This window comes from Pseudochaenichthys georgianus, chromosome 13 (genome assembly GCF_902827115.2).
Source record: "Pseudochaenichthys georgianus chromosome 13, fPseGeo1.2, whole genome shotgun sequence".
Classification (NCBI taxonomy): domain Eukaryota; kingdom Metazoa; phylum Chordata; class Actinopteri; order Perciformes; family Channichthyidae; genus Pseudochaenichthys; species Pseudochaenichthys georgianus.
The window spans coordinates 9876322-9892231 of NC_047515.1; the positions used below are offsets into that span (position 1 = coordinate 9876322).

The 15910-nt window shown below is 38.2% G+C and overlaps 2 protein-coding genes across 3 annotated transcripts; one reads left to right on the forward strand and one right to left on the reverse strand.

Annotated features, from left to right (window-relative positions):
- Positions 1 to 4778: 4778 nt before the first annotated feature.
- LOC139434961 (testis-expressed protein 12) lies at positions 4779 to 8061 on the forward strand. The gene is made up of 5 exons (XM_071205236.1): positions 4779 to 4960; positions 5655 to 5771; positions 5967 to 6075; positions 7073 to 7124; positions 7516 to 8061. Exons 2-5 carry the CDS (start codon positions 5670 to 5672, stop codon positions 7658 to 7660), a joined length of 408 nt encoding a protein of 135 aa, XP_071061337.1. The 5' UTR covers positions 4779 to 4960; positions 5655 to 5669; the 3' UTR covers positions 7661 to 8061.
- A 1118-nt stretch (positions 8062 to 9179) lies between these two features.
- Positions 9180 to 12970, reverse strand: bco2b (beta-carotene oxygenase 2b). Of its 2 annotated transcripts, XM_034097982.1 has the most exons (10): positions 12747 to 12970; positions 12528 to 12636; positions 12235 to 12337; positions 11925 to 12053; positions 11321 to 11481; positions 11056 to 11223; positions 10758 to 10892; positions 10294 to 10476; positions 10053 to 10163; positions 9180 to 9314 (listed from the first exon to the last, which is right to left on the reverse strand). In XM_034097982.1, the coding sequence occupies exons 1-10, from the start codon at positions 12953 to 12955 to the stop codon at positions 9198 to 9200; spliced, it is 1425 nt and encodes a 474-aa protein (XP_033953873.1). In that variant the 5' UTR covers positions 12956 to 12970; the 3' UTR covers positions 9180 to 9197. The 2 variants fall into 2 exon arrangements, with proteins under 2 accessions (XP_033953873.1, XP_033953874.1); XM_034097983.1 differs by lacking the exons at positions 12235 to 12337; positions 12528 to 12636 and having other exon boundaries at positions 11925 to 12061; positions 12762 to 12970.
- Positions 12971 to 15910: the final 2940 nt, after the last annotated feature.

Genomic DNA, 15910 nt, shown 5'->3' on the forward strand with positions numbered 1-15910 from the left:
CAATATCACAAAATGTTACATTTGTCTCAGTGGTCTTCACAGTGTGTACAGAATATCAGTATGACAATACGACACCCTCTTTCCTTAGATCCTCACATCGTACAAGGAAAAACTTCTGGAGAAAACCCACAGTTTAAAGGGAAAAATGGGAGAAACCTCAGGGAGAGCAACAGAGGAGGGATCCCTCTCCCAGGACGGACAGACGTGCAATAGATGCCGTGTGTAAATTGAAAGACAATACATTTGCAACATAGGTAGTCCAAATGTTTGGAAATGCATGTGTGTATAAAAGGAAGATGAATCCACGAGGATATCCATCCAGGACCGATGATCCAGGACCACAGCCACGACTCGCGATCCAGGGCTCGCGATCCAGGACACAGGACCGCAGGATCATCCATGACTCCGGATCCCGGCGTATATAGACACCAAAAAGAAAGAAATTTGGGGAAGCTGGGTTAATCGGAACATGAGAGTACACAGGTATAGACAGAGAGAAGGAAGAAGTAAGATGTCCCCTGACAAACTAAGCCTATATCAGCCAAACTAGGGGCTGAATCTAATCAGCCCTAACTATAAGCTTTATCAAAAAGGAAGGTCTTAAGCGCACTCTTAAAAACGGATAGGGTGTCTGCCGCCCGAACACAAACTGGAAGCTGATTCCACAAATGTGGAGCTTGATAAGAAAAGGCTCTGGCTCCCATTGTACTTTTAGAGACTCTAGGAACAACCAACAACCCTGCATTCTTGGAACGCAATGCCCTAGTAGGACAGTAGGGTATAATGAGTTCTTTATAGGATAATGAATTCCCATAGCACTAATGATTTTATGTGCTTTTTTAATGATAAAAGTGTTACTCTTAGAAACAAAATGAATGACCTCTTGCCTTTGACCAGTATAGTGTTATCAACAGCTCTTGGAAATGTAAGTTCTAATATTACACGAGATAGTAAATTAGAATGCTTTTCAGCCATAAATGTTGAACAATTTAATTCAATGATTCTTTCCTCTAGTCTAAACCATCAATGTGTATCTTAGACCCAATTCCAACTAAGCTGTTAAAGGAAGTTTTCCCTTTAATTAGCACTTCTTTATTAAATATTATGAATATTTCTTTATTATCGGGCTATGTTCCACAATCATTCAAAGTAGCAGTGATAAAACCTCTTCTTAAAAAGCACAACTTCGATCCAGAGGTTTTAGCCAACTATAGACCTATTTCTAATCTTCCGTTCCTCTCAAAAATTCTTGAGAAAGCAGTCTCAAAACAGTTGTGTGATTACTTTAAAAACAATGATTTATTTGAAGATTTTCAGTCTGGCTTTAGAACACAACATAGCACAGAGACAGCTCTGGTTAAAGTCACAAATGACCTTCTAATAGCCTCGGACAAAGGACTTGTCTCTATTCTTGTTTTGCTCAATCTCAGTGCTGCATTTGATACTATCGACCATGATATCCTATTGCAAAGATTAGAGCACTTAGTTGGCATAAAGTCAACTGCTTTAGGCTGGTTTAGGTCCTATCTATCTGAACGTTTTCAATTTGTGTGTGTCAACGATGAATCTTCAATGCAAACCAAAGTTAGCCATGGAGTGCCACAGGGCTCAGTGCTTGGACCTATTGTTTTCACATTATATATGCTTCCGTTAGGCCATATTATAAGGAATCATTCTGTACATTTTCATTGTTATGCGGATGATATATACTATATTTATCCATCAAGCCTGATGAAACCAATCATCTCAATACAATTCAAGACTGCCTCAAGGACTTAAAAACTTGGATGACCTTACATTTTTTTATGTTAAACACAGCCAAAACTGAAGTTATTGTACTCGGCCCAAAGACTCTACGACACAAACTATCTAAAGATATATTAACTATGGATGGCATTAATTTGGCCTCCAATGAGACTGTAGGCATCTTGGTGTTATATTTGATCAGGCTTTATCTTTTAACGCCCACATAAAATCAATCTCAAGGACTGCCTTCTTTCATCTACGTAACATTGCAAAAATCAGGCATATCTTGCCTCAAAACGATGCAGAGCTACTAGTCCATGCATTTGTTACTTCAAGGCTGGATTATTGTAACTCTTTATTATCAGGGTGTACCAAGAAGTCATTTAAGTCGCTTCAGCTGATTAAAAAATGCTGCAGCACGTGTACTAACCAGAGTTCGGAAAAGGGACTACATTACTCCTGTTCTGGCTGCCTCACACTGGCTCCCTATAGAATACAGAATTGAATTTAAAATTCTTCTTCTCGCCTACAAAGCCCTTAATGGGCAGGCGCCATCTTACCTTAAATAACTCATTATACCCTACTGTCCTACTAGGGCATTGTGATCCAAGAATGCAGGGTTGTTGGTTGTTCCTAGAGTTTTTAAAAGTACAATAGGAGCCAGAGCCTTTTCTTATCAAGCTCCACTTTTGTGGAATCAGCTTCCAGTTTGTGTTCGGGCGGCTGACACCATATCCGTTTTTAAGAGTGAGCTTATAGACCTTCCTTTTTGACAAAGCTTATAGTTAGGCGGGCCTGATTAGATTCAGCCCCTAGTTTTGCTGCTATAGGCTTACGGCCCGTCTACACTACAGGCATCAAAAAATGCTTTCAACGCTTCGCCTATTCATTTGAATGGGGTGACGTAGAAGATTTGAATCTTCGCCGAACTGCATTGTGGGGAGCATGGCATGGCTTTGCAAGCATCACGAGCATCTATCGGCATCAAAAGTTGAACAATGTTCAATGTTGAACAATGTTCAACTTTTGAGGCTCGATGCTTGGCATCAACCAATCAAATCCCGTTTATGCAATTCCCGCCAGTACAAGCGCTAGCCAATCAAACCGCGTGCAAGCTGGGAGAGCCAGACCGCAGTTCATTTCCTCATATTCCAAACGAGAAATTGCGGTAGCAAATCACCCGGTTCTTTACGACCAGAACTATTTACCGGGATACAAACCTGAGGAACCAGGCATGGAGGGAGGTGGCAGAGACAGTGGGTGAAACTGGTAGGTTTTCGCCTGTTTGGGGAGTTTATATCCAGTTTACTTCGTTTTAACATTGCTTTTGCTTTGTATGCCGGGGGCGGGAGGGAGATTCCTGATTGGTTGTTGGTCGCCTTGGGCGCGAGAAATCGCCAAGCCTCAGACACGCCCAGCTTCAAGATTTTTTGATGCCTGTAGTGTAGACGGCCGTTAGACTGTCGGGGGACACCTTACTTCTTCCTTCTGTCCGTCTGTACCTGTGTACTCTCATGTTCCAAATAACCCAGCTTCCCCCAAAATTTCTTTTTGGTGTCTATACGCCGTGATCCTGAGTCGTGGCTGATCTTGTTGCTGCGGTCCTGTGTCCTGGATCTTCTATCCTGAGTCTTGTATTTGAGTCCTGGACTTCGAGTCGTGGCTGAACCTGTCACTGTGGTCCTGCCTGACTCTCATCATACTACTTCCCTGATGGCTCCCACAGGATTGTTGACATCCTCGTGGATTTATCTTCTTATTATAGACACATGCATTTCCAAACATTTGGTCTACCTATGTTGTAAATGTATTTTTTCGATTTACACAGGGCACCTATTGCACGTCTGTCTGTCCTGGGAGAGGGATCCCTCTTCTGTTGCTCTCCCTGAGGTTTCTCCCATGTTCCCCTTTAAACTGTGGGGTTTTTCCTTCTTTGGAAGTTTTTCCTTGTACGATGTGAGGGTCTAAGGACAGAGGGTGTCATATTGTCATCCTGATATTTTGTACAAACTGTGAAGTCCACTGACACAAATGTAACATTTGTGATATTGGGCTATATAAATAAACATTTATTGATTGATTGATTGATTGATTGATTGATTGATTGATTGATTGATTGATTGATCATCCTAGCTCTGTACAGCACCATGTAAAAAAAAAAGATATACATTTTTGTTGCACCTAATTGAAAACGGGCCTCAGCCTGGCCCCACCTCTTGCTCAGAGATGTAAGGAGTACTCAGATCTTGTTCTTAAGTAAAGTAGAAGTACCAGAGTGAAGGAATACTCTGTTACGAGTAAAAGTCCTGCAATCTTTTGATCCTGAAATGGGCCAATCTCTCACTCATTATGCAGATTGACCCATTTCAGGATAATATATAGTATATGTTTTGATTCTAATTAATGATAAATGTAAGCGTTTATCAAAGCTGGTAAAGGTACAGCTAGTTTTGATTACGCTGTATACTGCTGGTATAGCTTGTGAATTTACTCAAGGTGTAACTAAAATCTTAATTAAGTGTTGATTTATTTATTATTATCCCATATGCGGAGTAACTTAAGATATTAAATAAATGTAGTGGAGTAAAAATACACAATTTAGCTCTGAATTGTAGCGGAAAAATAAGTACAAAGTAGTAAAACAATTAAATACTCAAGTATTTAAAAATGGTACTTAAGTACACTACTTGAGTACACTACTGTTACTTTACACCACTGATTTAGCTTTGCCCCTTATGACCCTGATAAATGAACTTGGCCTACTCTTACATCACACCTATATTAGTCTGTCATTATGGTTTACTCAATATGGATTGTTTATTGAAATGTAATAATAATAGCCTAGACCAGAAGCTATTCAAGTCAAATATTAATATAATATTTCGAAATGAAATGCATTATTTCCACCAGGTTTTGACATCCAAAACTATATTCAGTCTATGGTGTGTATGAATATTGTTGACAAAAGTCAAATGAATGTGTTTTGTAAATATACTCTCAGTAGAAATGTGCCACCTGAATTTACGAAGGGGCATTGAATGCATCATTTTCACACTCGCAAGTGCGAAACCGTTATTTTGACGTTTATCTCGGTAATCACCTCAAAATTAACCTGTCTGTGCACACCAGCCATAACATAGCTATCAGTTAACTATTAATCTGTTAAATGATTATATGAATCATTCAACTATACAACTCAGACATTGTATGCCTGGTAAGTAGAGTTTAGCTATCGTTGCTTTAGTAACGGCTAATTTAACGTTGAAGTTAGCCAAGCTAATATATTAGCACTTAGCTAAGCAGCTGGCTAACCTGCTCACTTGACATTTAATTGTAATTTATGTTAGCAATTTACCCCTATGACAAAACCACAGGATAATCTGTTATAGTTTAGTTGACTATGGGCTGACGTTAAATATGTTTTCAATACATGACATGTAAGCAGATAGCATAGCTAGCTAACGTTAGCTACTGGATATTGTTTATACATAACGTTTATAAATAAAGTGTTCAACAGCACCACTAGAAAAGATAACTAACGATATCTAACTTTAACTATACAAAATACTGCATGTTTTAAATGCTATCTTAACTCTTCAGACACTAATGATACAATGGATAATCAGTGGAGGAAGTAAATGTACTCAAGTATTGTAGTTGTACTATTTTGACATGTTTGTACTTTTCTTGAGTATTTCCATGTATTGCTACTTTATACGTCTACCCCACCACATTTTAGAATTGGATATCATACTTTTTACTCCTCTACATTTATTTTAACACTCATAGTTACCAGTGACCTTATATACAAACTCATGATATGCTGGTATGATATAATGCAGTACTGTACTGCTGATCTACACAGTATTTCACGTATCTAGTTGACTCTCTCTCTCTGACTTTTACAGTAACATTACGTCCAAATGAAAGAAGCAGTACCAATGGCAGGAAAAGTGATTCCACCGTCATTAAACAAGAGGGCAGTGAACAACACTAAGAGTCCTAAACAGACAACACCTCAAGAGGTAAGGATAGCGTTCTTAAATCAAAGTCTATTCAATTAGCATTTAAAAAAGAATAATGATAAAGTGGCTCGAATTAATAAAAAAATGTTATAATAATTAAGGATTTTGCAATTTTTTACATGTTCACTAATTAGATCAACTTTTAAATCCTGGAATAATGTTTTAATGTAACCTGTCTGTTCTCCATTGCAATAGAAGGAACATCCACCTGCAAATCAAGAGAACTCTCCACCCAAAAAGAAAAAACCTCCCTCTAAATCAACCACTGACGAGTCAGCAGATTTATTTGTGGTGAAAACTGCAGGTATGTAATGTCATATTATACTGCCAGTCACACAAAACTGTTGTAAAAAAAAACTTTATTTTATTGAAATTAGACTTCAACATCACATTAGCTAACATCAATTATCCATGTAAGTAGCTATCTATCACCATATTGGTGGTTTATGATTTGTATTATTATTCCATAATGCATGTCTACCCTGCAGAGCGAAACTGTGTATCCTTCTGGCGGTTTGTACGTTGACAAGCCGCTCTCACAGGAAACAGCGGCTTACACAATGATTGGTGTAAATTGGGAGAAATGTGTTATATGAATATAGTGATCACATAATGGAATTCTCAATTCTTATTTTCTTCTGAATATTTTAATTACAGTGTTTTTAAAGCTTAAAAAACATTTATTTGGCAAGTAAATGATGCTAAAGCTTGCACTAAAGGCCTAACATGGAAGTAATAACACGAATACAGTATATACTGTGGTAGTCCCCATATTCAGGTGTGGAATTAGGTCATTAGGCTTATCTGTCTTTCCTCTATCATCAAGACTGATCAAATAATTAGAGCACAACACCTGCTACAGGAGCTGCATCCACCATTACGTACAATCGTTCAACTTTCGCCAGAAATGAATGTGTTCCATAAACTCTGTCTCATTCTCTTTCTCCCGTGTTAGCTGCAATAGGCAATTACAACTATCCAAACCATCAACAATTATCATTTTTGAATTGCTTTTGGCTGACCCTATGTGTCTATCTTCAGTATTAGTAAACACATTATAACAAAGTGTAAAGCTTTGCTATCATTGCTTTTCTGTGCTAATCCAAATAGTCAAAATCACATGACTTGATATGGCCTGGTTCCCAAACAGGTAATTCTTCTACATCATATTTTCAGTTACAAATAGAAAACTATATTCTCAGAATTGTTATTTTGTATTGGGGTTAATTGTCTTGATAAGATCCTTTTTTTGCCATTGAGTGACATTTCTGCATCCGTTCTGTTGTTGTGCTTTCTTACAGGTGCAGGTAGAGAGGTCAGCATGATGTTTTCAAAATTTGCTCAAGTGTTAAGGTACGTTGTGTTTCAATCAACCAGATTACATTTGATAACGTTTTGAAGTTTCTTGATTATACATAATACTCAAAACTTTGAAAATGCTCAATGCTTAGAACTTTCCATGTCAATAAAACATTAAAGATCTGTGACTAAAAACAGACCCAATTTCAGTAAGTTGCTGGTTTTCAGGAAGAAATCATAGGTAGAAAGCAAAAGCCAAACACTTTAAATGCAGGCGTTTTTTTAAAGTTCAGTAGATCAGGTTTTCTTCCAAAAATGAGAAGGTGCAACATGAAACCATTTTGAGTATAGACATTCACAGATTGAACACTGACACACATTTCCTTCTGTACTATTATTACCACTGTGACACTTCTCTAACGTCAGCACTTGTGGTTTGTTTCAGTGAGAGAGCTGCAGCTGATACCTCCCAGATGAAGGAGCTGGAGGGCATTTTGACAGAAGCTCAAAACCTCGAGTCCCACCTGAAGGAGAAGAAAAAGAACCTGAGGCAAACTCTGGCTCTAATTTCTGATAAACTGCTGGGTTAAGGAACCAACGCCATGCAGAAGACCTTTTTATGTTACTGACAAATTATTTTTCTCTCTTTGAATATCTTTGTTCATGTACTGCATGCCTTCTGCAGTTCATGTGTTAGTCATATTAACGAATATTCTGACATAAAATAAAGTCATATATGTTGACTGTTTTAATTTTAGAGATATTAAAGTTATTAGCTTTACTAAAAACTCATTCTGAATATTAAAATTAAATTGTAATATAATATTTAAAATTATTTATTTTCACTCAACATGTGAATTGTCATTCTTTATACTAAACTTCGCGGAAAAGGCTGTATATAAACTGACTCTTGCGACTTTTGAAATGTATCTTGCTGAAATGTATGCATTACTGTTTAGAAAGAATTAAAGTGGCAATCAAGTAAGAACAATTGTGTTGTGTTTTCATTTTAGATAGTTAATATGACTGATCTTTTGTGGAATTCAAAAATAAGGACGTTTTGCATGACATATTTTTTTCCATCCGCTAAATATTCAGGTGTTTTTTCATTTTTATATTAGCAGTATTGTGACAAAATCCAGCCAGCAGGGGGTGCAAGTGTGCCACATGTATACATCAACATTTACTGAAAAATATTCGAAATTCATAATGTTAGAGTAGTGTTTAGTTTAGTTATGTTTCAATATATCAGTGACTGAAATGTGCAGTTCCTTTAGAATGAAGTTATAATAAACAGTGGTATAATTGCAGCAATACAATACCTGTTTACACTGGCTGTAAAAAATGTACGTGCAGTTCTGTTACATAATGTCCACTTGCAGTTAGAAAGCATTTTACAAACAATTGTTACTAAGAGGAGGAAATGAATGAGGATGACCGGATGAGAAGTTCTCTGTATGTACATTTTTATTGAGGCTTACACAAGTAATTTACTTTATCATTCATTGGATTAACATATCATTTTACAACATGTGGGCGCTGTGACAAAGTGTGCATTTGTTCAGTTTCCTGAACTCTGTTTGCAGACTTGCAATATTCTTCATTTTGCCCCTCTTTTTTAGCCCTCAACTTAATATACACATGAATAATACCATTTTTAAAACAATGGTTTAAAGAATTGAAAGAACAACTTAAAACAGGAAAACATATTTCTTACCCTGCACATTATCAACAAATTGTTGATAATGTGCAGGGTAAGAAATATGTTTTCCTGTTACAGCATATTGTAGCTGTATTGTTGACAACAATACAGCTACAATATGCTATACCTTCATAATTATCAACAGTTTTACCTCATTATATTGCTGACATATTTACATTTGTGTTCTTATTCCACTTGTGTGAAGTCTTATCTGTCCTATGCTATGTTTCAATCGTATTGCTGTTGGTGCTCCTAGGCAATGAATATAGGTATATCTTATCTTAATATACATGATTAGGACTACATGTGGAAGAAAATTATACATTCATATCTGCTTAGTGACCTCTAGATTCATGAGACGAACAACATTTGAGACAAACGGCACAGATAATATTTACAATGTTCATAATGTCCTCGTCACGCGTCTATTGCGTGGAGTTGAATGTCCCGTGGAATCCGTACGGGATGTTGACAGGCACCTCAGCCCTGCCAAGCTCCTTAAATGTTTTGGCATCTAAAACCAGGAGGAATGTACTCTTGTCCTGTAAAGAATGAAGACAAAGGAAGAAGAATAAATGTAAGATTCCAAAACATAAACAGACAATCGTTGAGAATCTGCTTTTTTTCGGTTAAATTCACATGACTTTTGATAACATTAATTACCAAATGTTCTTTCCTATAATTAAAGATACAAAGAGCCTCCAAATCACACAGTTGGGAGGTGTTGAGTTCATTTAAGCTGGTCTCTGTTACTTCATACATAAATGATTATATATAGATTGTCTTTTTTCTTGTTAGGAATCATTTGAGTAGGACTTAAGTCACACCAGACGGATAAGAAAAGCTGTGACGTCCATCTTAACCTTCAGGTGGCAGGTTTGAGTTTTTGCGTCTAGACATGTTTTGACTAGAGGCAAATATGCATGTGACCAGCCTAAGTATCCTCTTAAAATGCAGACTCGAGGAATGTTCGGTAGAACTGATATTGGCACACAGCGTTAACACTTCTTAGGGTTCAGTTTGTATTGATATTGGCCATGCTTTTTTAGATACACCTTCAATGTTGTAAAACATCACTTCCGCCTTCCAGCGACCAGTACGTTTTTCCAGTATTATTGCTCAAAATAACTTCCATTATAGGATAACATTTCAAGATTATCTGGACAGGTATCTGGACCTTTAAGTGAGTTTAAACGCTCACGTCTAAGAGTGTAATTCTTGACTTTGCAAGATGAAAAATGTAGATGCATTCGCTTTTCTAAAATCTAAACGTGACTGACCTTGTTGGGTGTGATGACCACAGACATGATGACACCATCGTCCTCCTCTGTTGCATTAGGGGAAGGTACGAAGACTGGTTCAGAAGGATACAGACCAGGCTGTTCCCACACCTGTGAGTGAATACAGTAGTTACATATGTGATACTGGTTTTCGTTTGACTTGTAATCTTCATAGATGGATCGATATTTCACAGATTCAGATGGAAACTTGAGAGGGAGAAATGACTCAAACTCAACTCACCTTCATGTGTTTCCCCTGGAGATCCATCTTGATCAGTGTGTCTCCTACAAGATGTCTGAAGCCGCAGCCGTAGAAGTATCGGTAGGAGTGGGTGTTGTACTTGCCATAGTTAATCTGAGGGAACTCAAGACCTCCGTATTGATGAAGATCCTCTCCGTGGAGGTCCTCATGGGTGCAGAAGACCTGTATAAAGAAAACACGGCTGAGTTTATTTGGCTACAGTTGGGTGTTCATTTCCCAAACTAACTTTGGTATATCCGTATTTGGAAAGGTATATCCACTCTCAAAAAACGTGTCTGTTTGCCAAATAGAGTCTTTTCGGTAAGTGGTCCCATATTATCAAACAAGTCCTCATAGTGTAGTTTTGTGCTATAAGTACGAATTTTTACTTTTTACTATGCATACAAAGACATGTAATTAAAACAATTACTGTTACATTATATGTTGTGTTGAAACATGCCTACCATGTTCTTATTAGTTCTTATAGCAGTTGCGGTACAGTCTGGCCCGTTCAAGTTCTGGTCGTAGGGCGTATCACAGTCCACATTGAGAGGCAGAACGAAACGTCGTGGGAATACTCTACACATGGTGTTGTACACCTGATGGGAAATTCAGAAACATGTTTTCAGGCTCATCGAACAAACAATTTTTCAGCAAAACCGAAGCAGCCGAAGCACTTCTTTACACCAATGTTCAAAGAATGCTTGAAAGCATGGTAAGCTTTAGCCTTGGTAAGTATCAATTCTTAGTTATCCTGCTTACCTCATCGAGATCTTCTCCATTCTTGCGCAGGTTTTGTATGTTGTAATTGTTGATTGACTGGCCATCATCTCCAGCACACATGTCTATGATCAAGAAACCGTCCTCCTCGTACGCGTTGATCTGGTGGAAAGTTGACAGCGCCTTGGCAAGGTACTTTATGGTGCTGAGCTGAAAAATAAATCACAGAAAGCAGATCATTGTAGTTTATTAGATAGTACAAACTTAGTGAATTGACTGCATTGAGTTTCAGAGTTTAGTGCCTTACCTCTCCTGTCTGCTTGTGAATCAGGTGGAAGATAGTGTTGAGTTTTGGGTCCCAGGAAATGCCCTCACTGATGCTTTTACCTGTCAACTTTCCTGTCACAATCTTCAACAGGTCCATCTTTATGGGCTGCTCAATGAACACCACGTAGTTCTCAGACATTGCTATAATACAATGAGAAGATTACATAAGTTTCGATTCAAGATTCTGAAAGGACAATTCAGTTCAGTCCAATATAAAAATGTGCTGTTTCTGTATCTCATATTTCATGGTAAACTTGGGTTTTGACTATAAGTTGGACAAAACAAGACATTTGAAGATATCACCTTGGATTCTGCAGTTTAAGTTTGCTAGGGATTGTTGGGACTGCATGAATGTGTCTGATAGCAGTCCTTTAATTACACGATGAAGACACTATATTTAAAGTTGCTGACCAATAGCTAAAGATCAGTAAAGGAGGCGATACCCATGTTCCATATTGGATCAGTGTATATCTACAAGAAATCTTGGCCGAATACACATGAAGATTGAATCTGACTCTTTAAACAGCTCAATTAGCCAATGCTCATGCTTCAAAGCAATGAGTTGTTTGATTTGTGTTGCTCACCAAAACTGTGGTAGTAGGATGGTTTGCTCTTTTCTACGGAGGGAATGGAGCACAACACAGTGGCTCCCTCCAGGGTATCCCCAGCTGTATTCTTGGTCGGTGGCACTTTGATGATGTTGTAGGTCGCTCCTGTCAGCACAGATACATTTAGATTCTTTCTTCTGGTCCCCAGACATGTGGGGAGCATTGTTCAGAATTTCTCAGAATCGCTTTATTTGTCCCGCAAGGGGGAAATGCTGTTCTGTACACCTTAAGTATACACATTCAAATGGTGCTGTTCAAACAACCTGATGTAGTTTTTCTAAATTACCTTTGATTCCGTATGAATTTCCCATGTTGTAAGTTGTTCCATCAGGATCAGTGTGAGGGTGTGCGGTCGCTCCGTTCACAGCAACGAATTTGCTCCAGTCCACCTAATAGGTACATTAACATGATTGAGTATTGTTAACTCTTGATTTCATCTACCTACAAGCCTGCTGTAAATTCACAATGGTTTATGGCTAATCTTAGCTTTGATGTATTAAGCCGTTGGAAATAAGATAGATAGGTCAAAGTTATCAGTTACAACTGCATGTTTTCCAACTACATTCAACTTCTTTTTACCTTTTGAGTGGTCTTCAGTGTCTCAGGGTCCACCTTGTGCATCACATTGGTCTCCGTGCTGACATAATAATCCCCTTTGTAGGTCACAAAACTCACATTGGCATTATCTGTGGGCTCTAGATGGAAAAAAATATGCTAAAGTTAACAACGCGACACAGGAGGACCACAACAGGTCACATATTGTATTACAAACTACATCTTATTCTCTGGATTAAATATGATGGGATAAAATATTTACTTGGTAATTCAAATCTTGACAGGAACCGCTGGAAGAAGTTCTTGCAGGGGTCTGGCATGGTGAGCGTGCCAAACTCTGACATTACGATGCGGTTTTTCTCATTGTTGGCTTTGTAACTGTCACTGGACAGGAAGCGGCTTTTGTAGGTCACGCTTCCATTGGTTATTTTGAACTGGTGCAGGAGAGCCATACCATCAAACCAGTGGTTGAACCTGATGTTGGAGGGAGCAGGAGAAAGGAGTGAGCTTTGGGATGAAGTGGCTAAACTATACGTGTCAATACTTTTAGATCTTTTACTCACTTATGGTTTCCAATCTCAAACTTCCCAGGTCCGTTCCTCAAGAAGCTTCCGTTGATCCATTCTGGGATTTCGCCGATGATGTTGGTGCTGATGGGCTCGGGGGTTTCCTCCACTGATCTCACGATGTTCTCAATGCAAGGCAGACCGTGAACATCTGTGAAGTGGTTGATGTTCTTCCTAGACTTGGATTTTGTAAGTGCTATGGAAAAAGAGTTAGAAAAAAAAGTGTAAACAAAAAAACAAAGAAGAAATAAAGAATTAAGACATTAAGTAATTGATTTACCTGGGCTCTTGTTCTGTTGTTGTGTGATGGGTTCCATGGCTGTAGCTTTTTCTTCTTCTCCTGAGTATAAAGCAGTGTCAAAGCCCGAACTCTGCCGTTTCTCCAGGACTGGCAACGTTTTATACTATCCTCCTGACTGGGAGAAACAGTCAGATAAGTTCACAAGCAGAAAATGATTTCACAATTATATAAGCCTCTGAATGACAGAAGCACTTTGTGATTATAAGATGGTACACGTGGTAACTTATTCACAGCTTTATCTCACTGACAAGTGGCAAACAAATGGCTGGATCATTCCTTGCAAGTAGTTGTTTTTGTCATGTAATAATGATATACTTTGTTATATTCAGTGATAAATATACACCAAAGCAGATGCATTGAGGATCCATTTGGGGACATTTTGTCAACACTGAAAAGGGTACAAATCCTCCATCAATGCTTGACTAATGAATGGCTCGAGATGATACAGTTTATTTTTGTCATTGCAAACTTCTATTTCTGGCATTATGAATGCTTTTGCGATTTGTTTTCTTGCTAACTGGGATTTTCCTTTTGAGTTTATGCGCAGCAAAATGAGTGTCTGGTATCTGCTTGTAGCACTGTACGTTTCACCTCTGTTTATCAGCCATAAAGAGGCGTGATCATTTGTTTATGGTTGCATGGGGACATACAGGGTTGACTCGTTGTTCTTTATCTTGCCTGACAAAGATTGCAGATGTGCAGGTTAGATTCAACAATCTACACACAATCTAAATTGACTATATAGATTATGTAGTGAATTGTATTTTTATAATATTTAATATGGATCTTTTCACAGCTCTATTAGCGTTGGAGACTTGAAGGGTTTGGCACCCGCAGAAAGTTTTTACCGGCAACTTAAGGAGAATACTAGTCCTCTTTTAAACTTATAGGGTTTACATTTTTATATATGTACTTAATCAGCTGCCACTTTGTCTTATCTATATCCACAACAAAGAATACTGTTATGTGAGGGTGACACAGAGGCCGTAGAGGGCAGAAGTTGAACCAAATGTTCTTCCAGTATCCTACGTTTATCTTACAAAGGGCAACCATGCTTAAAGGGGAAGTAAGGGAGGCTGTGGCTCAGTGGAGAGTGCGCTGGACTTCAAATAAGAGGGTAGCAAGTTTGAGTCCCACTGCAGTCAGCATGTCGTTGTGTCCCTGGGCAAGACACTTCACCCCAAATTGCTCCTGTGGGGATTGTCCACAGTACTGAATGTATGTAAGTCGCTTTGGATAAAAGCGTCTAACAAATAGCATGTAATGTAATGTGAAAAGGGTCTTTTCACCCCACTAAGAAGTAACCAATCTTTATATTCTTTAAGCAAATATTCATAAAGAATATCATGAATTTCACATTTTGTCTGGTTATTATCGACTACCCTTTTTTTTCTATTGATGTTATAACTTCCCAATGTCATTCCTCTAAAAATCTGTGTTTTCTTCTGTTTTGTTGGGCCACCTTGCATCAAACACTGACCTCTATCACTAACAGCACAACAAAATGAATACTCCAGATTGAAATACATTAATAACAACAAGGAAAGAGGAGCAGAAAAACTGTTTCAAACCACAAAGTCGACAAACTAACAATCTATTAATTTAGCTACTAACTGGTTTACCACCTCGGCTTAAAATCTCCGGACGAACACCCAGAAAATATAAACTTTTCCCAGCACTTGAGTCAATAGTGAACATGCAACAAGAATGGCATTCATTTTCAATGCAAAACTGATTCATGAAACTAATTTAGTGAAGTAACAAGTACAATATGGACCGCTAGAATACAGTGTAGAGTGTAAGCATAAAGTTGGTAAAAATGTATCGTCCTTAAGAGCATGCATTTAAGGGGCCCTGAACATGTTCTGCTCAGGGTTTTTCCCTTTCCTGTATTATACATACAGTACCAGTCAAAGGTTTGGACACACCTTCTCATTCAATGGTTTTTGTTTATTTAATGTTGTTCTACTTTGTTGATTAATACTGAAGACATCAAAACTATGAAAGAACACATATGGAATTCTGGTAAATAAAAAAGTGTTAAACAATCAAGAATATGATTTTTATTTTATATTCTTCAAAGTAGCCCCGTTTTTGCCTTGATGACAGCTTCATGAGGTCGTCACCTGGAACGGTTTTCAATTAACACGCGTGCCTTGTCAAGAGTCAATTTGTGGAATGACTTGCCTTCTTAATGTGTTTGAGACCATCAGTTATGTTGTGCAGAGGTAGGGTTAGTGCACAGTGGGAAGCCCTATTTGAATACTGTTGTATTCCATATTATGGCAAGAATCACTCAACTCAGTAAAGAGAAACAACCGTCCATCATCACTTTAAGAACTGAAGGCCAGTCGATCCGGAACATTTCCAGAACTTTGAAAGTATCCTCAAGTGCAGTCGCAAAAACCATCGAACGCTATGATGAAACTGGCTCTCATGAGGACCCCCCCGGGAAAGGAAGACCAAGAGTTACCAGCCTCAGAAACCGCAAATTAAAGCACCTCAGATTAGAGCCCACATAAATGATCACAGAGCTCACA

Bases quoted from the DNA above. Each gene is read 5' to 3' on its own strand.
- LOC139434961 (XM_071205236.1), top strand. From the start codon at position 5,670: ATGAAAGAAGCAGTACCAATGGCAGGAAAAGTGATTCCACCGTCATTA. The intron at 6,076-7,072 runs GTATGTAATGTC...GCTTTCTTACAG, and splicing joins ATTTGTGGTGAAAACTGCAG to GTGCAGGTAGAGAGGTCAGC. The intron at 7,125-7,515 runs GTACGTTGTGTT...GGTTTGTTTCAG, and splicing joins AAATTTGCTCAAGTGTTAAG to TGAGAGAGCTGCAGCTGATA.
- bco2b (XM_034097982.1), bottom strand. From the start codon at position 12,955: ATGGCTCTCCTGCACCAGTTCAAAATAACCAATGGAAGCGTGACCTAC. The intron at 11,224-11,320 runs GTAAGGCACTAA...TTTATTTTTCAG, and splicing joins TTCACAAGCAGACAGGAGAG to CTCAGCACCATAAAGTACCT. The intron at 10,477-10,757 runs GTAGGCATGTTT...TTCTTTATACAG, and splicing joins TAAGAACTAATAAGAACATG to GTCTTCTGCACCCATGAGGA.